The 24,410-nt window shown below is 34.3% G+C and overlaps 2 protein-coding genes across 3 annotated transcripts; one reads left to right on the top strand and one right to left on the bottom strand.

Annotated features, from left to right (window-relative positions):
- The first annotated feature begins 504 nt into the window (after window positions 1-504).
- LOC126662253 (structural maintenance of chromosomes protein 5) lies at window positions 505-19,086 on the top strand. Of its 2 annotated transcripts, XM_050356180.2 has the most exons (31): window positions 505-726; window positions 1,173-1,258; window positions 1,501-1,678; window positions 1,764-1,917; window positions 2,148-2,221; window positions 2,741-2,890; window positions 2,989-3,093; window positions 3,181-3,326; window positions 4,117-4,228; window positions 4,337-4,492; window positions 4,966-5,087; window positions 5,182-5,326; window positions 5,401-5,466; window positions 7,171-7,296; window positions 7,382-7,480; window positions 7,631-7,796; window positions 7,883-8,028; window positions 8,208-8,271; window positions 8,360-8,484; window positions 9,051-9,128; window positions 9,969-10,041; window positions 10,611-10,714; window positions 13,087-13,203; window positions 13,292-13,369; window positions 16,333-16,432; window positions 16,652-16,706; window positions 17,135-17,183; window positions 17,265-17,352; window positions 17,695-17,767; window positions 18,193-18,296; window positions 18,767-19,086. In XM_050356180.2, the coding sequence occupies exons 3-31, from the start codon at window positions 1,517-1,519 to the stop codon at window positions 18,820-18,822; spliced, it is 3,093 nt and encodes a 1,030-aa protein (XP_050212137.1). In that variant the 5' UTR covers window positions 505-726; window positions 1,173-1,258; window positions 1,501-1,516; the 3' UTR covers window positions 18,823-19,086. The 2 variants fall into 2 exon arrangements, with proteins under 2 accessions (XP_050212137.1, XP_050212135.1); XM_050356178.2 differs by lacking the exon at window positions 1,173-1,258.
- A 425-nt stretch (window positions 19,087-19,511) lies between these two features.
- On the bottom strand, window positions 19,512-24,138 carry LOC126662255 (50S ribosomal protein L1, chloroplastic). Its single transcript, XM_050356181.2, has 7 exons — window positions 23,758-24,138; window positions 22,790-22,969; window positions 22,629-22,683; window positions 20,870-20,997; window positions 20,546-20,629; window positions 19,999-20,124; window positions 19,512-19,888 (listed from the first exon to the last, which is right to left on the bottom strand). The coding sequence occupies exons 1-7, from the start codon at window positions 24,076-24,078 to the stop codon at window positions 19,751-19,753; spliced, it is 1,032 nt and encodes a 343-aa protein (XP_050212138.1). The 5' UTR covers window positions 24,079-24,138; the 3' UTR covers window positions 19,512-19,750.
- Between the last annotated feature and the right edge of the window lie 272 nt (window positions 24,139-24,410).

The raw sequence follows: 24,410 nt of genomic DNA, 5'->3' as shown, positions 1-24,410 counted from the left end.
AAATTATCAACTATATGCTCAACACAACATGTCGTGGTGGTAACGGCTTCGAGGGAAGCAGTAACGGGCTCGAGGAGGTGACGATTGTTCGAAGTTTAATTTTTTATATTAATAAATTTTTAAATTATCTATTTTTAAATTTAAAAACAGAGTTTTTTTTGTAATATTTATAATAATAAATGTTATTTAAAATATATGGTACTATATGAAGGATTTGTTTGAATTATATTCAAATAAAAAGGGTTTAATTTGATGTTTCAGGATACTGTTGAAATGCAAGAAATGAAAAATAGGATGCACTTGACTGTTTTATAAGGTGATTGTGTTATTGGAAAAAATTGAGACCTTTTTTTTTTTTTTGCCCTATTAGCCTAATTAATTGAACTATTTTATTTATTTTTTTATAATTTTTTTAACTAATTTAATAGTATTATTATAAATAAAAGAAATCATAAACACTCTGGTGGGTCCCACCATAGTCACGTCATTTCAATTCCCTACCCAAAATAGGTGTTCCACTGTCACTCGTACTCTCAATTTTGGCGCCAATTTTTGGCTTCTGCATTCCGCTTCTCTCTGTCTCAAACCCTAGCTCTCTCTCGTTCTTAATGTCGTTCCCCAAAACTAAGTAAACTTGCAAAAACGACGTCGCAGAAGTACAATGAAACGAGCTTCAACAGCCCAGAGTAACCACAATTGGGCTTCGAAACGCGCCAAAATCATTAGGTCAGTTTCCAAATTTAAATTTTTTTACTCCTTTAATTCATTATTAATTGTAGTATACAGCCAACAAAATTAGGGAATTAAAAAGCTTGGGAATTTTGTTTTGGGGATTTTTGAAGTTAATTTTAGCTCCGTTTATTGTTTTTTAAAAGTTTGTGAATTTAATTTTTGTTTTGTTAGTTTAAGGTTGATTGTTTGTTAAAATAATGTTCTTTAAACTTCTTCATATCCAATTTTACTAAAATTTGTAGCTTTTTTCGGAACTAACACTTTTTTGTCTGCAATTCGGAATAATATTAGTCACAAAATTGAATACTTTCATTGTAACAGTTATATATATTTTGCATTTTAGGATATTTTGTAGCTACTTATTGGATGCCGAAGAAGACGAATTGCTTTGTTTGTAGCTAAATATTTTGTTAACTTTATTACTTTGCTTGTTTTGAAAGCCAAGAATGCAATGAAAATAGGTAGCACGGACACTGACACTTGGACGCGGACACGGACACGGGAAACCAGTGTTGGAGTCCGAAACGTAAGTGTCCACGTTGATTGAATGAAGTGTCTGTGCTACCTAGAAATAGTTAAATCCTTAAAATCCTATGTATGATATCACAAACTTGGTAAGAGGCAAAGATAAATATAACTTGACGCAAATCTTATGATTAAGACTTATTTAAGAAGACTATTATATGTGATTTATTGCTACTTATAGTAACTATTTTCATTAAGAAATTTTTTGTAGTAAATATTATTGTTTATCTCTGTTTGTTTCAGAGGGGAAGATGATTATATGCCTGGAAATATTATTGAAATGGAGCTTCATAACTTCATGACCTATGATCACTTATTTTGCAAACCAGGATCTCGCTTGAACCTTGTAATTGGACCAAATGGGTCGGGTAAGAGCTCTATTGTGTGTGCAATTGCCCTTGGTCTAGGTGGGGAGCCTCAGGTTAGTTGACGTCTACATTATGTTTGATCTTTAGAGTTACTTTCCCGTATCTGCTATATTAAGCACTGGGACTTTATTTATGCAGCTTCTCGGGAGGGCAACAAGTATTGGAGCATATGTAAAACGCGGCGAAGAGTCCGCATATATTAAAATATTTTTGAGGGGAAACACAAAAGATGATCGGATCACCATCACACGTAAAATTGATACACATAACAAGTCAGAATGGTTGTATAATGGTTGGTAAATTATTACTTCTGCAGCTTAGCATTTCATGTCTATCCTTTCAGCAATACTATTCATTGATTAAGATTTTGTAATATTGGAAGGACTGATAAGAATTCCTCTCTCTGTTCTTAAGTATGAGATCTATTAACAAATTAAGATTGATTTAAACAGAATATGAATTTTTTAGCTATAATTTACACATTAAATGGAGGAGTTAACCACCTTCAATACATCATTGCAGGAAAAGTGGTACCCAAAAGAGAGATAGTTGAAGTAATTCAGAGCTTCAACATCCAAGTCAACAATTTGACTCAAGTAAGTTATAGAACTTTCTATTGAACACTCTCCTTGACATTTTCTAAATGTATGCTATCCACTTTTATTTGGCCTCGTTGTATATCCCTCCTTTACACATTATCTAACTTAAACTTTTGCTCCTTATGAGGGTTTATATTGTTGTTGAAGTATTTGAGCCCATTTCATGAAATTTTCTAGCTTGATAGCTATTAGTATTCCAAAATGACTCATTAGTGTCTGAATTATCACTCTACTTATTTTTAGTAGTTACCACAGAAATAAGAGGGGGGAAATGGGCACTCTCTAGATCAACAGATCAAAAATGATGACCAATTGACCATTGATTGAAGAACTTGGTATTCTGGTCTATTTTTTTTTTTTTTTAAAATCTGGTATTCTCCCAGCCCTCATTTTTAAAAAAACCACTTACGAGGTCCTTGAATTTGTAGTATGTAGCTGGTGTATGTGTTCTGCTTGTTGTTGTACTATTCTTTCCTTTATTTTTTTTCCTTTCTCATGTCATGGAGGTCCTTACAGTTCTTACCACAAGACAGAGTATGTGAGTTTGCAAAGTTAACTCCTGTCCAACTTCTAGAAGAGACTGAAAAGGCTGTCGGGGATCCTCAACTTCCAATTCAGCACGCTGCGCTTGTTGAAAAAAGCCGTGAGCTAAAGATTATTGAAGTGGTTAGTATTACAAGATTTATCTCATCCAAAAACGACATTGATGATTTTATGAATGTTCATGTAAGTTTTCTCAAATATGTCGTATTTTGCCGTGTTAGGCTGTAGAGAGAAATGGGGAAACTCTTAATCAGCTGAAGGCAGTTAATGCTGAACTTGAAAAGGATGTTGAGCGTGTCCGCCAAAGAGAAGAACTTCTTGAGAAGGTGCACATTTACGTCATTTAGCTCGATTGTCATTTAAATATTTAATGCTCCTTAGCTTTTTTTTATTGTTTATGACATCGTGTGTAGGCTGAGTTGATGAAAAAGAAATTGCCATGGCTGAAATATGATATGAAAAAGGCTGAATATATGGTAGCTAAAGAGCAGGAAAAAGATGCAAAAAACAAGGTGGAGGAGGCTGTGAAAATTCTTAGAGATCTGAAAAAACCAATTGAGTATGACGTTGAACTCTATATATACACAAAACCTTTTTAAAAGTTAATGTTGTATATCTGATGCCATTATTGTTATGTGTTGGCCTGCTAAGAAATCTTGTTCATCATGCTTAGATATTTGATGTCTTAATTTATAATTTGCTGACAGACAATTGAAATTTTTCTTGTCAGTTCTGAAATTGAAAAGGAATTTATGCTAACTCTTTATTTTGTTAATACTTTCACCCGCTTTGAAGAAAGAACTATATTTCTTTTCCTTGTTTGTTGAGAAAATGTTACTTAAGCTGTCATTGAATCTTAAAGCTCATTTTAAATGTCACAATTTTGGTATGCTGCGTGCTTAAATGCCTACTCTCCCCTTAAACACAATAGCCGGGAGCACTTCGTGCACCAGGTAAGCCTTTTAAGTCTCAAAATGTGATCCTTTTGAGGCTCATGGTCGGTTAGAGTTATGTTTTGATAGTTATTTATCATTCTCTACAGGAAAACTCACTCTTTCCCTGTTTATCAAAGCTCCATTTAATGAAGAAATCTTAAGTACTTATACTGAATCAGAGAAGCATAAGCTCTAGAGTAGTGATTTTCTTAGAGAGTAAGACATGATATCATGAAGCTTTCTCTAATAATGATGGAAATGCAAAGCCTTAAGTTACACTTAGAATGATGGGAAAGCTAGATGACTAATTAAGCAAACACTTAATAGTTTTGTTGAGTTTCTTAGAGGGGCAAGTGCCTTAAGTCACTATATCATGACTTTTCACTTACTATAACTGAATTTAATTTGATGCAGCAAACTAAAGGAGGAGAAATCTCTGCTGGATTCTAAATGTAAGAAAGTTCTTGGCCTCATAACGGATAGTGCTAAGCAACGCATGGAATTTGTGGAGAAAGAAAGCTTTTTGGTATATCGAGCTTCTCTTTGTATCTTTGTGTTTCTTGTCACTATACTATCATGTAGACAGGGATGTTAAAATATGCTCGTCTGTTCTGATCTCAATGGCTTCTTATAGGATGTAAAACTAAAAGGAATAAACCGAGATATGGAAGACTTAAAGAGGCAAGAAGAAAACCGTCAAGCAAGAATTCTAAAAGCTAAAGCTGATCTTGCTGCTGCTGAGATAGAACTTCAAAACCTGTCTATTAATGAGCCTCCAAAGAACGTGCTGGTAAGTTGAGCTTTCTATCTGCAGTTTGACATTTTATATTGACGGTGCCAACAGCAGACTTTTCAATCATTTTTCTATTATGCTACTGTGTTGAGATATCCTTAGATATCTTGCACCATGAGTTATGCCATGACTATCAATTATATTTGTCATTATTGCTTTTAGTGCTTGTTATACTTAAATGAATTTTGGCCACTTGGTACTGGTAAAATAGAATTTTAAAATTCACAGTTTAATTCTAGACTTTCGGAACTTCACTTATTAATGCAATAGAAATGGAAATTAATTTCTCATGCGCATTTTGTTTCCATGTGTTAATGTGGATATATAATCTGCAAATTGTATTTCTTTTCAAAAACAATAAGCACTTAACAATGAACAATTTGGGATGCTGTAATCTCTTTAGTATTGTTATTTCAATTGTTGGAGGAGCTGGACAAATTGGACTTCATGCCATTTTTTCATGTTTCCAGGAAAAATTAAAAGATGATATACTGGAGCTTCAACAATCGGCGAATGAAAAGAGGAGGGAGAAGTCAGAAACTGAGAGGATTCTGGATCGAAAGAAGTGCTCTTTGAAGCAGTGCTTAGACAAGTAAGCTCCTGTTAAGGATCATTTTTTTTGTTTAATTTTTTCTTTTACAGAATTATACTTCCTCAAAATTAAATCAACGGTATGTCTTTTACAGGTTGAAGGACATGGAGGATAACAAGAACAAGCTTTTACAAGTAATACGGAACTCTGGAGTTGAAAAGATTTTTGATGCTTTTAAGTGGGTGGAACAACATCGGAATGAATTCAAAGCAGAAGTGTATGGTCCTGTGTTGCTTGAGGTACATATATGTTGTGGCTTTTCATTTATTACTTTTTTAACTGTTTTATAACTTCATTGTAATTGCAACCTAAGGTTAATATATCGGATCGCGTGCATGCTGACTACTTAGAAGGTCAAGTCGCAAATTATATCTGGAAGGTATTTTCTTATATCATCTTTCTTCATTTTTTTTCGCATTGAAATTTTCTGTTATAAGGAACACCCAATACTCATTTTTTGGAAAGTTCATCTTGATGTGTTTCCTGATGTATGTACACTATCACTTATGAGGTCTACAAATGTGTTAAACTGCTGCTTGACGTCATTAATTTAGGCTTATGTCATAAATGAGCCAAGGCCTTGCTAGGCAAAGGCTTGAGATTTTCCTCATGACAATTCTGTGGCAATAGATTTTCCAAACTACTTACAAAATTTAGAATGCAGTATATGATCTGGCAATAGAATAATGACTCATGGGAAAATAAAGGAGTTCAAAAACTTGAGAGGTCTGGCACAATTGCACAAGTTGAAACTGGGGAACTTTAACCAACTTATAGAAGTTTTTTTAGTAAAAACATAATGCATTGGAAATTTAACATTATTGTCAAGAATTGACGGAAATTGTTAAGTTCAATTGATAAATGTTGCTGTTATGGGGAAAATAACACAAAGCCACAAATGAAGCTTCTCATATTTCCCAGAGCCCCGAACCCATTGCTAACCTAAGGACCATTATTAGGATAAAGAAAAATTAATAACTAGTCGCGAAGGTTTCATGTTTTAGGAATGAAATTGTTAGTTTGTTTTTTTTTATATGGCATTTGAACGATTGCCTTCATTGTTGGAAAGAAAGAAGGTGACTAATGAATTTGTCACGCCATTTGAACAGTTGCTGAATGTGTTGGAAAGGAAGAAGGCGGATAATGTTTTTGTCAATCTCAGTGTTATAAAAAACGAACATGACTGGCTTGTTCAACCGGTTGAACTGGGACGTGTAGTCAACCCAATGTGTTTTGGGTTAAAAATTAAATTTGTGGTCAAACAAGCCGATTTTGAACCTTTTGCCATAGTGGCTGCTTCATATTTATATATCACAAAAAATAAACAAAAAGCAAAGGATTTACTAAATTAGTTGGAAACTGTTAGCTAGCGCAGGTGGCACACATTCTTTTCAGTGTCAAAATGAAAACACAGCCATAAACATCCAAAAAATTAGTAAGTTAGTGCCTTTAGAACACGATGAATCACACTCAAAGGCACTTCACTACAAGCGCAAAGCATAGGCTACAAAGATTATCAGCTTTATAATTGCTGTTTTGTTGGGCTTGTCAATTAGCCTGGGAAGAATATAGAACTTGAAGAAGATGTCAAAGTGGCTTGGTTATAGCTAGAGTTTAGGCTATTAAATTGATTCTATTTTATTTTAAAGTGACTTATCCCAATGTTCTTACTTTTTTTTTTTTTGCCAAATCCCAATGTTCTTACTTAAGCGATGGATATTACTGTTGTTATTAGGCGATGAATGATGGTGGGGGGGTGGGTGATTATTCGCACAAACTTAGCACTAGATAACTCATGGGTCACATGTTTTGCCACAAATAGAGACACTGAAGTGATGTTAGGAGATGTCTGTTCATGTTCGATTGTATTCTTTTGATTTCAGCCAATTATTTTTAATAGCATGGTTTGCCATCTTCATTTGTGACTGTTATAAAGTTTTTGCTTCATATGGTTATTTGGTCCTCTTTTGTCTTCTTTTCTTCACAATCATGCATTATAATGTACATTTTTGGTTGGTGGATACTAAGTAGCTTTTTTATCAGTCTTTTGTATTCCATTGGTGATCTTTTGCTTGTTTGTCAGTCTTTCATAACCCAGGATCCTAGTGATCGTGATGTTTTGGTCAAAAACCTCAACACTTTTGATGTTCCAATTATAAACTACACGAGGGAAAACCGTCATAAGGAAGCCTTTCATATTTCTGAGAAGGTATCTGCTACCTTTTTGCGAAACTAAATGCATTTTAACCTGTCAAATTATCTTATTATCGCTGTTTACTTCTTACTTTGAGCAGATGCTCGAGCTTGGCATCTATAGCAGACTTGACCAAGTTTTTGACGCTCCTCATGCTGTTAAGGAGGTCTTGATCTGCCAGTTTGGTCTAGAAAGATCAGTATGCTTCTTAAACTTGTTTTCTATTTTTTATTTGTATGTTAAGTCCTGGCATGCTTGGGAAGTTGAAAGATGCCATTTAATCATGAAGCTTAATTGTATACTTTTCCATCACTTTATGCATAACTCTTATGTTGTTCACTTTCATCAGTATATTGGATCAAAGGAAACTGATAGGAAGGCTGATGAGGTTTCAAAATTGAATATTTTGGATTTTTGGACTCCCGAAAATCACTATCGGTGGTCTGCTTCAAGATACGGCGGTCATCTTTCTGGGAGTGTTGAACCAGTCAATCACTCACGTCTTCTTTTATGTAGTATGTGCATATATATTTTTCTCCCAATTCATATATCTTCCAAATACTTTATAATCTAACCACGAAGTTTTGTATTTTAACATTAGGTTCAGATTCTGGTGAAATTGAAAACCTAAGGTTGAGGAAAAATGGGCTTCAAGAATCTGTTAATTCTTTAGAGGAAAGTTTTAAAACGTTGCAGTTTGAGCTGAGACGCTTGGAGAATGAAGAAGCTGAACTTCAGAAGCAACGGGTATGCTGAAAAGAATATCGCAATGTTGTGTTGTGCAAATATGACTTCACTGGTTCATTTGTTTTCTTATTCATACAACTTTATTCACTGAAATCTGGATTCATTATCAATTGTTGGTTTGCCAAACGGAATGTATAGTTCCCTTTAAAGAAAATTCTTATTCCACGGTTGATCTGTAGGAGGAGATTATCAGCAACGTACAACGTGAGAGGAGGAAAAAAAAGGAATTTGAGAACCTTGTCAGTAAGTATAAACTTTTAGCTTATTGCTACCAAAATAGTTCTTTGTATTCTTTATGCTATTAAAATAATCAATGATTGTTTTATTTCAGATCAAAGAAAAAATAAACTTGAGTCCCTAGAGAAAGAGGATGACCTGGATACGAACATGGCAAACAAAATCAATGAATCTGAAAACATTAAAAGCAACCAGCTCCAGTGTGCTATTAAGATTAAGGTAAATGTACAAATAATGATCTTGTTATCAATTACTTATCAGTGGAGATAATAATATATAGGTGTCAGCCTTATTAAAGGCACGCCTCGGGCGAGTGCAAAGAAGCGCACCTCTGCCATGAAGTGAGGCCTGGCCAGGCACGCTTTAAGGAAGATAGGGCTATTTTCAACTTGTTTTTGTTTTTAAATTAAAATAAAACCCTAAATTATCTTTTATTTAATACTTTTGGTAATACCCACACACACCCAAATAACTCTATTCTTTTTAACTTAACGTTCAAAATGTACACTTTTCTTCAAAAGGCAACAAAGCGATAGTTAGAAAAAAGAAGAAAAAGACATCAACAGTAAGCAAAAACAACGGATCAAAACAGCATCTTCTCTTTTTATGATCATGGTGTTTTTATTAATTTTATTATGTTATTTTTTTTGGCGCTTTCCTTCTGAAAGGCGGGCACCTCAAGCACTTAGACCCCTTGGCGCCTCGGAAAACCTTTCGCCTTTAATAATTTTGAGAGGTGTTTTACTGTGGTTTTGTAATTGTTTTGAATGTTCTTTTCTTGACAGAATCTGCTTGTTGAGGCGGTTTCTTATAGATGGAGCCTTGCTGAGAATCATATGGCTTCCACTGAATTTGAGGCAAAGGTATATTTAGTTCATGGTGGTGGTCTTTTATTGCAGTTTGAAATTAGTAAGAGTGGGATGTTTTTAAGTTCCAATAATGTGTTTATATATCTGCACTAAGATGTTTGTAAATCCATTGCTTATCTCTTACGTTCATGTCTTTTTCATTTTTATTTTTTACTTTTGAGGATTGCTTTTAACTAGTATGGTAGGTGAACTTTCACGCTTCTCTTGTTTAGTCAAAGGCAAATAACATGACAAACTTTTGCGCTTCGCTTATTATTTTATTTGCCTGCCATAACGTTCTTCTGTCTCCGCATGACATATTATACAAAATTCCAATGTAATTCTGTTCATCCTACTTTGGCCTGCCTTATTTTTTGATTTATTAACCTGGAATTCATGCCTCTATGACTGTTTATGATTTGAACCCTTGAATTTTTGGAACACTATGCGGCTTTTTCAATATGCTTACCAATTCTACAAGTCTAAATAATGAGTTGCAGTCAACTGCAGGCTATGCATTAGCTGCCTACTGTCAACATAGTTACGAACAACCATTGCAATTCTAATTTCTACAAGAGGCTGAAGATCCAATGTGAGCTTCACAAAGAGTTTATTTGATCTTTAAGTTACAACTCAACTTGAAGCACTCAAGAGCAACTTTGTCCACATAACCTGTTTTAGTTTTTTGCTTGGATTATTTCTTCTAATTATTAGAAAGTTGATTTCTTGACTTGTTGCTACAATGGATTGCGAATTGAATTAATTTGTTTTACTAAATATTGCACATATGACAGTTATTTAAAGATGCTATTCTTTCTCTTAGTTCTGATATTTCTTGTTGGAAATTGTCTATAGATAGGAGAAAGTGAATTGAATTTGAAGCAGCATCAGAAGTTTGCTGATGAAGCATCACGGAACCATCAGTATTGTGAGTTTCATTTTCCTTTTCTACATTTTCAATTAGTTTTACTGCTGCAAATGTTCTACTTATGGTAGTGATCTTAACAGTTAAACCCACACATGCATACGCCCTACAATTTATATGGCCATTGAAATTGTAATTTGTCTAGACAAAAGTAGTTGCTGTCTTATTATTGATAAACATATGCAAATGGACTGTCTTATTTCACATTCTGTTATAGCTAATGATTATAGCAAGTTGTTTCCTTGTCCTTGTTAGGCTTTCAGTCCCCTTTACTTTGTACTTCCATTTAGTCTCAAAATATGAACATGGACGCATTATTCATTCAAGTGTTCATTCTTAGAAATCAGAAATATAAGAAGTTTGCTACTGGGAATGTCTCTGTTGTTTATCCATCTCAGGTATAGGACAAAGGATATGAATTGATTGTGAACGGCACAGATTCTGACCATATATCTCCTAATTCTCTGGAAATTTTGGAGGAAATTCTGTTTAAGTATTACCAAAAATTGACATTTAATTGGAATTTAAATTTTCTTGCCTTTAATACTGAGATTTATATTGTGCATCATTAGTCATGAAGGAAGTAGAGGAACATCGAGAGCAACTCTCATCTGCCAAGAGAGATGCAGAATCAGTTTGCATTATTACTCCAGAACTTGAAAAGGCATTTCTTGAGGTATGTCTATACTATGAAGTAGTACTCCATCCTGGAAAGACTGTTAGTTCTTGAGCATTTTTGTAATTACTGTCTCTTTTCATCATAGTTTTTCAGTGCCAAAAACATGATATGCATGCACCTGCGGTAAACAAGGGCATGTGTTTACTAATCTCTTCTCTAGATTTGTGGATCCTTACCAATAGCTTCTTTTTGAATAAAGAAGTCGTGTTTGAGATTTGATTAGGTCTATTTTCAATGACGTATTACTATCATTATGGATGTAGAAGGCTTTATGAGCTTGAGTTAGCTTTATTTCTTTTCTTTTTTATTCCTCGAAAGTTCCATTCTTATTAGAGACTGTATGTAGCCCATAGTTACCAGATTCGTCCCCCTCCCCCTAGTACTGTGTATTGGTTCGTACGTTCCAGTTCGCGGTACTCCGGCGACCTGATTCGCCTTGGGACGTGTATTGATTTGCCGGAGAAATGGTCCGATTCGCCTTCCATTGTTGAGGTTGTAGTTGCAGGTTTTTAGGGTTTTTAAATTGTGGAAGAAGAAAAGAGAAGATGGTCACGTATTCAGTAACTTTAAACCTGAATTACATTAAATAGGCCCATTATGTTTAATGAGTGGGCTTTCTAATATAAAGCTAAATAAGAAAAAAGGACATCTAATAGGTAACTTTAAATCCGACTCTAAATATTCTCAGCAGACATCTAATATATTTAATAATTTAAAAACATTTCTTATTCTAATCTCTGCTTAAAAACTGAATCAATATTTTAACAACTCAATTTTTTTTTGAGTTGTTATTTACGAGTTAATATGATATTTTAAGGCGATATATAAATATACTAGAAATATATTACTGACCATCGAACCCATAATATTGTTTCGGAGTACCGCGTCCCGAAAGAGCGAACAGAAGAGTCCTACCCCCGGGGTATCGGATTCCCCGACTACAAGCGAACTGAGTACCCGTTCCCGTACCGCGAATCTGGTAACTATGATGTAGCCTCTAAATATGGTTGAGATTATGAAACTCTGACGCCTTTCTATCTGTCATTGTTTTATCATTATGATGTTTTCATTAACCCAGTTGAACTATGTGCAGCTGAATGCGAATTCGAGCTTCACTCCATGAATCATTTTCCTTCATTTCCACAAATATTCTTTGATATGATTGTGTGGAAAACTATATCTGAAATTTAATTATATATTCCTGTTTTAGCTGTACGTTTTATTTTCAAGGTAACACAATGCTTTCCGGGAATGTATGAGATTCCACCTAGTCATTACAGGAATTATGTCAGTCTACTTCAGAATATACAGCGATGAAGCTTGACATAAAGTTTCGGGGACCAAGTTTGAAGTATAGGGGTCTTACTAATATGTATAAGGATAGCGATTCGTTGTGAGTTATAGGCAACAATGTCCATCATTATTTTATTAAATAGATCCAGAATTCACTAAAAAATTTATAATAAAGATAATCAATTGATTATAAGTATCTTCAACAAGTATAAAACTATTGGAAGAAAAACAATTTTCTTTTTCATGGTTATGCAGTATTAGCAGTTGCTTGGATAAAATTAGAATGCGTCTCATAAAAATTTGGTCTTATTTGTTATCATGAAAATACCAATTGGATTTTTTTTTTTTTGATAATTACCAATTGGAATTATTATTATACTGAAAAAGATTGTTTAACTTTTTCTTGCATTAAGAAGACTAATGGAAAATACATCATGGTTTGGAGGGGACAAAGTGGACAGTGAACATGTTACTATTTCAAGAGTCAAAATTTATTTAAAGGGGTGAGCTGAGGAGAGTGGCAGTTCTGTTCCCTATGTGCCTTATCTGAACAAATGCTTATGCCATAGTAGTTGATCTTATTCGAATGGATTTCAAAAGTCTGGAAATTTGTTAGTAATGTTATTGTGTAGCTCCGGCATGCTCTTGGAAGTAATTGTAGGGACTACATTGGATGTTTGCTTCACTTAAATGCTCTATGAAAATACTGAAAACATCACTGTCTTGGTATTAATTGATAAGTCTCCATTAAAGAGGGAGAAAAGCACCTTACATAGAATTTCTTTGGGGGTTTTCTCAATGTTGTTAAGCTCTGATGTTTATGTAAGTGTTAAAGAGCGAGTCATTTTTTTGAGAGATTGTTGATCCTTACTGTCTTTTGTTGCTTCTCTATTCTCATGGACATAGGGGTCTCACAGTTTAGTGGAGTTGATAATTCAACTCTAACCATATGCAAATAGAAACTGTTACCAAATACCAACAGTATTCTGGTCTCATCTTGCTTCACTCTAATGCTTTATCTCTTAGTTTGTGTGATATAAAAATTGTAATTTACCTTCTTTTTTTTTCATGTACAGATGCCGACGACAATTGAGGAACTGGAAGCTGCTATACAAGACAATCTTTCTCAAGCTAACTCAATTCTTTTCCTCAACCAAAATGTATTAGAAGAATATGAGCATCGTCAAAAGAAAGTAAAAAATTTCAGTACCTTCTTTTTCTCCTTTCAAATTTTAGTTACAGTTTCATACTGCAAAGCTCAATCTGCATTATGTTAAACAGATAGAATCCATGGGGAAAAAGCTGGAAGCTGATAAAGAGGAACTAAAGAAGTGTTTAGCTGAAATTGATGCCCTGAAGGTTAGTGAAGTTTAGTGTTATGGTCCCGCGAATAGGATCTCGTCACATGTCTATTACTCGGAAAATCTCGCCGATTTCCCTTGTTGTTCCTTTTCTTCGATAAACCTATTTTTTGAGATGATAATGGTGATTTGTTCAAGAGATCACCAACTCTCTTTTTCTTTAATTTTTGACTGAATTATTAACTGCTTTATTGAATAAAATCTTCTCCTTTAAATAGAGAAGAATTTTAACTACAAAAAGAAAAGAATTCCTACTTAAGATGGATTCCTAATAAGCATAAATAATACTCCCTAAATAATAGCAAATAAAATATTAAAAGTCTAGATTTTAGCTAACAAAATGAGAACTTTGTTATCACAGCTGTAATAAAACAGTTGGTCATAACATTTAGTTGCAATTAGCTTGGAACAAAGGATCACTTTACCCCCTAAACTTGGCACAAAGTATAAGAAACGTCCAAATTAGCAAAACAAGATCACTTTTACCCTGAACTTGTTAAATTTGGTACAAAAAGCCCCTTCCCCACTCTCACCTCAGAGAGTGAGATACACTCTCTGGGTTTGATAGTGGTGTTGGTCTCTAGGGTGGTTTTTTAATGGTAAAAAAGTTTAAAATGGTCCTAATATTTATTTCACAATTTAAATTAATACCTTATAATTTAAAAAAAATACAATTTAATCCTTTTAATTTTAAAACTTTATATAACAAATTAACTCCTAAATTTTATATATATGACCAATTAACTCCCAAATTAATTCTTTATCAAAAATATTAAAACAATTAAACTTTTAACAAAAAAAAATTAATTTTTTTTTAATCCTAAACAGACCTAGGTCTGTTTCATCTAAATTTTGATGAACAATTTTTGTTCATCAAACTGATGAACAGAATGTTCATCATACTCAGGCGAGGAGGAGTCCTCGCCTGAGCGGGTAATAGAAACAGGTTCGCCTCAGGCGAACCCAGATGCGTTTCGCATTTGAGGCGAACCCATCTCTGTCTCTGGGTTCACCTCAGGCGAACCCAGAGATGCGTCTGAGTTCGCCTGAGGCGAACCCAGATGCGTTTGGCGAACCCAGATGCGTTGAGGCGAACCCAGACAGAGATAGGTTCGCCTGAGGCGAACCCAGACGCCTCAGGCGAACTAGAACCGGCGAGGAGGAGCCTCCTCGCCGAAAATCAGAATTTTTTTTTTTTTTTGAAAAAATTCGAAAAAGCCCGAATTAGTTAAGAGTTTAATTTTGGTTAATTAGAGTTTAATTTTGTTTAATTAGTACTCCCTCCGTCCCAATAGAGTTGTCCACTTTGCCTTTATCACACAGTTTAAGAAAAGCAATCATTATTTATAGTTTTTGTAAAATTTTCCTTACTTTTCTTGTCATACCCTTATTTAAAATAGGGTGCACTTGCAATTTATTTTTATTAGTGGACTTTAAATAGGGGTACTATAGGAAAATTAAGTGTAAAGTTAGTTACTTTTTGAAAGTGGACAAGAATTTTGGGACAAAAAAAATTCTCAAAGTGGACAACTCTATTGGGACGGAGGGAGTATAAATTATTATATTTATAAAACTCACTCCCCAATTAAGGTGCCACATCAGCATAGGGGGTTTTTTTAGCCGGTTTTGACAAGTTCGGGGTAAAAGTGATCCGGTTTTGCTAATTTGGACTTTTTGATACTTTGTGCCAAGTTCAGGGGGTAAAGTGATCCTTTGTTCAGTTAGCTTGACTATCATTTAAATAACATCATTGAGTGTTTGAAACCTAAACATTTAGAAGTAGCTATGATAGAATAGAATTACTTGTAATAAACTTATAATAATACTGAATCTAGGAACGGTTAGCATTCAAGATTCAAAAGAAATTCCTGTGGGTGTTTCTTTGTCTAATTTTGGGGTAAAGATGAACTCTATAACTTTTATTGAAGGTTTATGAGACCATTTTTTATTGGCAGATTCTTACTTAGCTGTATCAATTCAGCTTTACTGTAATTTGTATATCTTGGACAAGAGGAACTTGATTAGTGTTAGATTCCATCTTATTACCAATTAGTATTAAGTGGAGATGTCATACTTATATATAAACACAAGTCCATTCAGATACACAATATGGGATTTCCCACTTTAACACTCCCCCTCATGCGTAACGTGTCTAGGCCGAGCAACAAAATTCCCCTCACGCGCATCTCATGTGGGCTAAACTAAAATTGTGTGAATGGACAAGGCTCATGTTAGATTCCATCTTAAAACCAATTGGTTTTAAGATAGAATCTAACATTTCAACACTTCCCTCACGCGTAGCGTGTCCAGTCCAGGCCGAGCAACAAAATCCCCCCTCACGCGCATCTCACGTGGGCCGGGCCAAACTCAAATTGTGTGAATGGACAAGGCTCTGATACCATGTTAGAATTAGAAACTAATTTTAAAGTTTTGCCCAATGGCCCACAAAAGAGAAACAAGATCTTCCTGTAGGGAAGTCAGAAGTGTAAAACAAAGGAAACGATAGAGAAACTATTCTTTAACCATGAAAAATGTTTTCTTACTAATAGAATAAGGGAAGTGTATAAACCGTGGGAGCTGTATAGGGGGATTGAATCATGTTTAAAAACGACTTATCGAAGTTCTCCCTTTACTGTAATTAGTATGTCTTGAACAAGAGGAACTTGATTAGAAACTAATTTTAAAGTTTTGCCCAATGGCCCACACAAGAGAAACAAGATCTTCCTGTAGGGAAGTGTAAAACAAAGGAAACGATAAAGAAACTATTCTTTAACAATGAAAAAGTTTTCTTACTAATAGAATAAGGAAAGTGTATAAACTGTGGGAGCAGTATAAGGGGATCAAATCATGTTTAAAAACGACTTATTGAAGTTCTCACTTTCTCTTTCTTCTCCTTGCAAATTAATTGTCTTCATTTGCTTTGTTTTTCCTTAAAAATGACTCTTTTCTGATAATATGCAGAGCAGTTGGCTACCAACATTAAGGAACCTTGTTGCTCGGATAAATGAAACTTTTAGTCATAATTTCCAGGAGATGGCTGTTGCTGGAGAGATTTCACTGGGTAAATTTATGGTGCTTCTGTCACAGTTTACTATATATTTGTTATATCCTTATTTTGAGTGGAAGCTGTTATCAGTTATGGAGTTTATATCTAATACATTAGTGGTTGCTCCGTGGTAACTTTGGGGCAACAGATCGCAACCATGGAAGTGACCTCCTAGAAAAGCAAGAAGTAGTTCAAGTTGTTAAAGTCTCACATTGTTTGTTTATCTATTTTCAGATGAGCATGACAAGGACTTTGATCAATTTGGAATTCTAATAAAAGTGAAGTTCAGGTGAAGACTGTTTTATACCCGTTATCCATTTTTACCGATGATTTTTATCGAGTATTATTTGTTGAACTTCAGACTGAAGTAGACATCTGTTTGAATTTGGAACTTTTTCACAGAAGCATCATCTTCCGTTTTTTGCATTTACAATTTGTCTGCTTTTCAATTGAAACCAAAACTCAATTATCGGATATTTTCCTTGTTTGAATTTAGATAATATCCATTGGACTGAACCTATAGTCCATCATGCACATCTAATTATGTCTTTTTAGAAGAGTCGATTGCTTTCTACTTGCATAAATTGTTCTAATTCTGGTTCTGCATCTTTTCTTTTCTAGTAACTAGTTCAATTGTGTGCTTTCAGTCTTTTGCTTTAATCTATGAGAACAACATTCATTCAGGCTATTATTTGATTTCTCGTTTTTGATCATTAGGGAAGCAAGTCTACTTCAAGTTCTTAGTGCTCATCACCAATCTGGAGGGGTATCATGTCAAATCAATTTTTTTGCTTTATACCAGTGCTACTTGATCGTAAAAATCTGACATTGAAATTTTCATGTGCAGGAGCGTTCAGTTTCAACTATTCTTTATCTTGTTTCTCTTCAAGATCTTACAAACTGCCCATTTAGGGTAGTTGATGAGATAAATCAAGGTTAATGATTATTCTGCAGCAAAAAAAAAAAGGCTAAACTCATTTTTAGGGTCCCTAAACTATATCGATTTTGGTTTATCTGATCTGTCATCTTCTATTTTGTCTTTTCCAGTCCCTAAAATTATTTTTGGTCAATTAGGTCCTTTTAAGGGACTGAAGAAGGATCCAATTGCTGGAAAAGGTAGAAGTTTAAGGACCCAATTGTTGAAAAATAAAAGTTTAGGGACCGGAGAAGGCGAATCAAAAGATGAGGGACCAGATAAACCAAAAACCTATAGTTTAGGGACCCCAAAATGGATTTAGCCAAAAAGAACGCTTTGACGTGTCTTCTTCCTTTGACAGGAATGGACCCGATAAATGAAAGAAAGATGTTTCAGCAGTTAGTGAGAGCTGCCAGTCAACCAAATACTCCACAGTAAGAACAAACATCCATTTCTACTTTCTTGCATGATTTGTGAAAAACGGATGTCGAGTTAATATTTCTACAGGTTATCGACTTTTCACTGTTAAGTGAATGGTGAATGACTGTAAATAGGATGGCGAGTAGATTAACTTTGGGGTGCGTGAGTTTAGAGAATTGCAATTACTATAAATGATTGAATGGATCATGCTTTTGATTTGAAGAAGTTTGATTTTTTGGCCAGCTCGGTTCAGAGCACGGTCTAAGTTGAATTAATTATTGTATATATGCTTGTGATTTGATTCATCTTATATCATATCTACTTGTGATTCTTATTAAATCTCTTGCAATCGATGAATATCGCAACTGAGTTTCTCATGTATATTCATACAAAACACTGTATTTTGATGGAATTCAATCACTTGTCTGGTTGTTGTTAGGTGTTTCTTACTCACTCCAAAGTTGCTGCCAGATTTAGAGTACAGTGAGGCTTGTAGCATTCTGAATATAATGAATGGACCTTGGATTGAGCAGCCTGCTAAAGGTTCGGTTATACTATCTTTTCTGTTCTAATTGACAAAATTATTCCCTTTGCAAATTATTTAAAATAATTTAATAAATAAAGTATAACTTTACTTTGATGTTGTTTTGTTAAATTAAATGCTTCACGTGTCAACTTAAAAATTAAACTCTTTAAACATATTAGTCAGAAGAGGGTGAAAAAAATAAGAATTTAGTCAAAAAAGAAATTTATCAATTTGATGGTAATACCGAGAAAAAGGAGAATTTCATCGATTAGAGGAAGTATGTCGTTGCTATTATAAGGAAATGAGAAGAAAAAGAAAATAATGAGAAGAGAGAAAATTGTGTTAGATTTTCTAACACCTCATTGGATAGGTGCATGGAAAATTCATGGATCGGGTCTAGGTTAGAATTTCCCTGAAAGCTATCTCAATAAGTAATTCTCCTATGATGTTGCTAACTAGGAAAGTAATGTGTTTATGTTTATACCAGTTTGGAGCAGTGGTGAATGTTGGAGAGCTGTTACCGGGCTGGTGGGAGAAGCTTAATGCTGTAGACCATTTGCCCGTGAAGATGCCGTGACGGAATTCTTCGACTTGAACAGTTTGTTTTGTAAAGAAAAGGCTATTTATAGCCTAGTTTTTTTTAACCTAGTTTGCTAATGCTTTAGGGTAATACATTTTGTCCTGTAAATATTTATTTATTTACAGAGAAACACTACTCAATCCTCTGGAGGTTAACTATTCCTTATGGAAATCGTAACAGTTCGGATCAGTATGATTAATCTAAGTTAAGTTATTTTGATTGGTGAATTTTAATCATTTTAAATTCTCAAACTTCTCTTGCAATTTCGATGAAGAATGTTATACAATTGTTTCAGATATTTGCATTTTCTAGCAAATGTCAGGATATTCTTAGTTAAGCTAGTGTTAGGGAAAAGAACATAATTTAAACTGTTAGATGGAGAAACATGATCCATGAAATAGATTTTTTTTTTGTACACTGAGTTTAAATTTCTTATACATATTAGAATGTATTTTTTGCATCAAATAGAAAGTGAAAACTTAATTTTTATTATCTATGAAAACAACTTTTAGAAGCTTCCTATGCATTTCGAAGCGTTTTTTGATGGAAATATTTCATAAACGGAGAAAGAGAGCTTCCACAAATTATTTGTGCATCATATACATTAGCCAAAATTAAGTATATCAAGAAACCCAATTGAAAGCAGAACTCCAACACAGTTAAAAGGTCAATTAAATTGATAAATATTGTCTGAGAACAACTTCCACTAACTACATTTAAAAACACTGATCACAAGCAAGATTTTAGGAATTGCCAAGGATATTCATGATAGCTCTACCCGAATCAACAACTGCCTCTGTTCATCCTAGTTTTACCTCAACATTTGTGCTGAACAGGGGCAAGTTCTGATGGAGATTCTTCAACAAAATCATTTACAAGTGTTAGCTATATTTAAGCATTTGACGAAAGCTTGTAGTCGAGCATGTCCTTAATATTTAACCGAATCGAAGGCCCCATTGATGAGCATACGAATGCACTTTTCCAGTACACACCTTTGGCACCTGTTGGCTTGTTTGTTTCCACTGATTTCTGGAGAATATGAAAACAAAACAGTTACTATACTGAATTTAGACACCGGTGAAACCCGGAAAATGAGGAGAAAAATATGTTATAAAGGGTAGGTGAGGTGCAGGACGTACTATTGCAGCAAGTAAGTTTACAAGTAGGTCCTCTTCAGAGAAGTTGATCTTTCCAAAAGGTATATGCACAATTCCAGTTTTATCTGCTCTATATTCTACTTTTCCCTTCTTGAACTCTGCTATTGCCTGAAATACATTAATTTTAGCAACCATGACGAACAAAAAACTTTAACATTATGACATTGGGCAGGTTTGTGCCGGGATATGCAAGTACAAGCCTAGTGTGGTTCGAGCCCAGTGAACAAGTCTCCCTTAGTTTTCATGTTGCCCTTACCTCTTAATAGCATTAAAAAAATCAATGCAAATATGGAGAGTTTACTTCTAAGTCAAGCATTGGTGATTGCCAGCTCAAATAGTATAATAAAACGAATTCTACGGGATCATTATAATTTAACTATTCATTTTATATGTTAATATTGCAAAAGCAACCTGAAACCTTTTCTTTTGTCTATAAAAAATGAAACAAGAGAGTTCTTAAATAGCAAATTTCTAGCTGCGGATGAAAACAGCCATCATGGAAAAACAAAAGGGCAAAAGCAAAGTATACCTGAGGGATATTAGTTGTAACAGTACCGGCTTTTGGATTAGGCATGAGTCCACGAGGTCCCAAGATCTTACCTAAGCTGGCGGCCTGATACAAGTGAGAGAACACAAAATATTAAATCCCAATAACTAGTAGTCTCCAATAAGAAGAATTCACATCCTACGCCAGAATTATGAATTCATAGTTATACAATATGGTTTGAAGTAATTCATATGCTAAAAAATGGAAGTAAAGTCTTGAGTTACAAATTATTAACTTTACAAAATAATATTGCTCATCTTAGAAAATAGAAGTCGTTGACACTACAACTAGAAAGCAGAGCAACACCTTAGGCATCATATCCGGAGATGCAATTAGTTTGTCAAAGTCCATGAATCCTCCTTTTATTTGTTCGATCAAGTCCTCCCCACCAACCAAATCTGCTCCTGCATTTTTTGCTTCATCGAACTTTTCACCTGCAAATGTTTAATTTACATTATAATGGATGCAATTAATAAGTGATAAGAGTTTGCTGGACCATGTTTATAATACTAGTGAGCTTTGGATTAGAATTATTCTGGATATAGAAAAATATAGGAGATTCTCAGGAATCTGAAGGTAACAGTAATTTCTTTCACCGGAGTGGCAAAATAGAATCTGAAAAATTGGAGTCTCTCCCTATGTTGCATAATATTACATCCCCTTCAATTGTCCTTTTAGAATATCATTTCCGCCTTGAACTCCAGCCATTAAAACAAGAAGCTTATGTCAACAATTGGCGAAATAGATTAAGTAAATAAAACTGGAGAAAGTTCGTCGACCAAGCTTCAGATGAAAAATTAATACATTGAACTCAGCTGGATTTTAGAATAAGGTACAAATTTGGTAGTATCTAATTAAGAATGCATCAGATAACTATTGGAAAATTTGGCAGTATCTTGTCTTCATTAAGCTTTTTAAGTTCCTCTCAATTAAGACCAATATACCATACCAACCAACCTACTTCCTTGTTATGAAAAATACACCAGCAAAGTTCCTATAAGAGATATAATCAATAGCATTTTAACCCAAAACTATACTATGCTTAACCGAACTTGATCTTAAACTAGTTAAAAGACACTATGCACACAAGTGAAACAAATATATTAGTGCACAATCACAGCATATTACACTATCTGCGTTAACATTCCTAGCCTTCCTTTATAAAATAACAGCAGATATCCTTTTTTTCCCCTAGACCCTGGAGAAAAATTTGAAAGATAGCAGAAGAATGTTTTCTTATTTCTTATCTTTGTAAAAAAAAAAACTAAGAGCCTAAGACTAGTGTCACCTCTTTTAGTATTTGACATGTTAAAACAGATACAACCCAAAGGACTAAACATGCTCAAGGTAAATCACATTTTTCTGATATTTTGGCACATAGGTTTACATTCGAATACTATCTGTTTTTCCCAAATTTCCAGTATTATACATCCACTGGACATGTTAAGCAATCGACTCGTTAGAGTGGTAGAAGGAATGTCTAAAGGAATCCATGCTAATAACGAAATTCAGCACAAGGTGAAGCTGTGAAGATTCATTTGTGTTGGACACACTTCTAGCCCGGTGAACATTCCCACAAGAGAATAAATAGAGTCTAGACAAAAAAATCTGAGTTTTTAAGCCTTCTTCAGCAAGCTCAGTTTCTAATTACCAAAAAATGAATCAGCAGTGACACTCTCGACCAAAGGCTCATAAGTAGTTAACACCTTTCTTAGCACTGCTGATAAAATTCAGCAGATCTTCAAAGAAAAGAAAAAAGAATCTTACTGCTGATATCTACAGCATTGCTATGGATAATTTCTTAGCACTGCTGATAACATTCAGCAGATCTTCAACGAAAAGAAAAAAGGTTGCTACCGCTGTTTCTATGGATAATTTCAGATAAAAGTTGAAATTGGTATCGGCATACTACAGAATAACTAGTTCTTCTCTTTTTGCAATTTTTCTCTTTGAACTCCATGTCATTCAAATGATAAAAATAGGCAAGACCTTGAAAGCAGATGAAGAGACCAAATACTAATTGAAAACACGAAACTTAGTGTCAGCGAATAGACAGCATAACTACCTTGCGTAAGCACTGCCACTCTAACAGTTTGTCCGGTTCCCTTGGGCAAATTTACCTATGCAAGGAAAAAAAGCGACAACGTCGAAATTTTAGTCTCACCATGACAAAGGATTGGGCTGTTAATGTACTTTCAATCAATCTATAAAGGTAAAAGAACTCACAGTTGCCCTCAGCTGTTGGTCATTGTATTTGGGATCAATGTTAAGTCGGAAATGAGCTTCAACTGTTTCAACGAACTTCAAATTTGCCATCTGCTTCAACAAAGATATTGCTGTCTTTAAGTCATATTCTTGCTTGTTTTCCCTCAACTTTTGAACTTCCAAGAATCTCTTAGACCTCCTCTGTCATTTTCAATAAAAAGGGTATAAAGTTGAATCCTTGAATTAAATAATAATCTTCAAAATTGAAAAGAGATTACTAAGAAATAACAAATACAACCATCAAAACATTATAAAATCAAGAATAGGATTCAAGTCTAAAACTACTCTAATAACAAACTAATTAGATAAAAATAAAGGAAATTTCAATCCTAAAACACAGAAAAATCAACTAATATCTACAGAATTATCGCCAGTGAGGGCCTAGACTTGATGGCAAAGGCCTCTCTAAGTGCATCATGAGGTCGTAGATTCAAACCCCGCCTCTGCTACTTTACTAACTACTAACATCTAACACCACCAAAGACTCTAGTAGTTAGAACCCTGTCTATGTATAAACAAAAGATGTCAACAGAACTAGGTAGCACGGACACGGAGACGGGACATGAGACACTTGGATACGGACACGGAAAAATGTTATAATATTAAGATTTCCTATGTAAACAATGAAGTTTCGGATCCGAAATATAAGTGTTTGAAACATTTCAGAAATACACGTTAATTGAATGAAGTGTCCGTGCTACCTAGCAACAGAATTATAACTGTATTCTACATTTCTGTTATGAGGCACTAAAAAAGCAATCACGAACACACCCTTCTACTAATATGACCCCAATTCACTAATAAATCACCACCTAAGAACAAAAACAAGCAACACAACAAAATTCAAACACCAAACCAAACAAACCACACTAAACCCCCAAAATTCCCAACAAAATAGCGAACTTTCACACAAAAAAACAAAACTTTACCCTATCACTCTTCAAAGGCAAAGCAGCCTTCCCTTTCTTAGGCTTAGTAGAAACAGCAACAGCAGCAGTAGCCACGTCACCTTCTTCTCCTTCCTCCACATCATCAGCCACCTCAGCTTCAGCAGCCAAAGCAGCAGCAGACACAAAATTGAAACTTTTGCTCAATTTTCTATCCCCATTAGTGCTTAAAGCCAAAGGGTATGAGAAGAAAGTTTTGGGCTTGAAGGAGAGGAGTGATGGGGATAGGTCTTGTGGGTGTACTGTGGATGCTGCGTATGTTAGCATTAAAGAAGATGGTGAAGAAGAAGTACATGTTGCCATGGTGATGCTGCTGGGTTTTTGGTTTTCAGTATAGAAGAAAAAATGTGATCTTTTTTATCATATTATCCATATAAATCATTTTTAGTGTTCTTGGAGATAAGAGGTTATTTTGGTCCAGTAAAGTTTGTGTACAAACACCTATTTTCATGTTATTTTTACAAAAACAAACATTACATATAAATTTTTAGTGTTCTTGGAGATAAGAGGTTATTTTGGTCCAGTAAAGTTTATGTGCAAACACCTATTTTCATGTGATTTTTACAAAAACAAACATTACATATAAATTTTTACATTGAATATAAATCAATTAAAAATATCATTGAATAATTACT

The sequence above is a fragment of the Mercurialis annua genome, linkage group LG8 (genome assembly GCF_937616625.2).
Source record: "Mercurialis annua linkage group LG8, ddMerAnnu1.2, whole genome shotgun sequence".
NCBI lineage: Eukaryota > Viridiplantae > Streptophyta > Magnoliopsida > Malpighiales > Euphorbiaceae > Mercurialis > Mercurialis annua.
The sequence above is the reverse complement of the archived record's forward strand: the minus strand, read 5'-3'. Positions and strand labels throughout refer to the sequence as shown.

What these genes read in the sequence shown, in the direction of transcription:
- LOC126662253 (XM_050356178.2), top strand. Translation starts at nt 662, where the DNA reads ATGAAACGAGCTTCAACAGCCCAGAGTAACCACAATTGGGCTTCGAAA. An exon ending in AGTGTGCTATTAAGATTAAG is followed by an intron (nt 8,485 to 9,050) that starts GTAAATGTACAA and finishes TTTTCTTGACAG; the next exon opens with AATCTGCTTGTTGAGGCGGT. An exon ending in TTGAAAAGGCATTTCTTGAG is followed by an intron (nt 10,715 to 13,086) that starts GTATGTCTATAC and finishes TTTCATGTACAG; the next exon opens with ATGCCGACGACAATTGAGGA.
- LOC126662255 (XM_050356181.2), bottom strand. Translation starts at nt 24,078, where the DNA reads ATGGCAACATGTACTTCTTCTTCACCATCTTCTTTAATGCTAACATAC. An exon ending in TTACAACTAATATCCCTCAG is followed by an intron (nt 20,125 to 20,545) that starts GTATACTTTGCT and finishes AATGTATTTCAG; the next exon opens with GCAATAGCAGAGTTCAAGAA. An exon ending in TAAACTTACTTGCTGCAATA is followed by an intron (nt 19,889 to 19,998) that starts GTACGTCCTGCA and finishes CATATTCTCCAG; the next exon opens with AAATCAGTGGAAACAAACAA.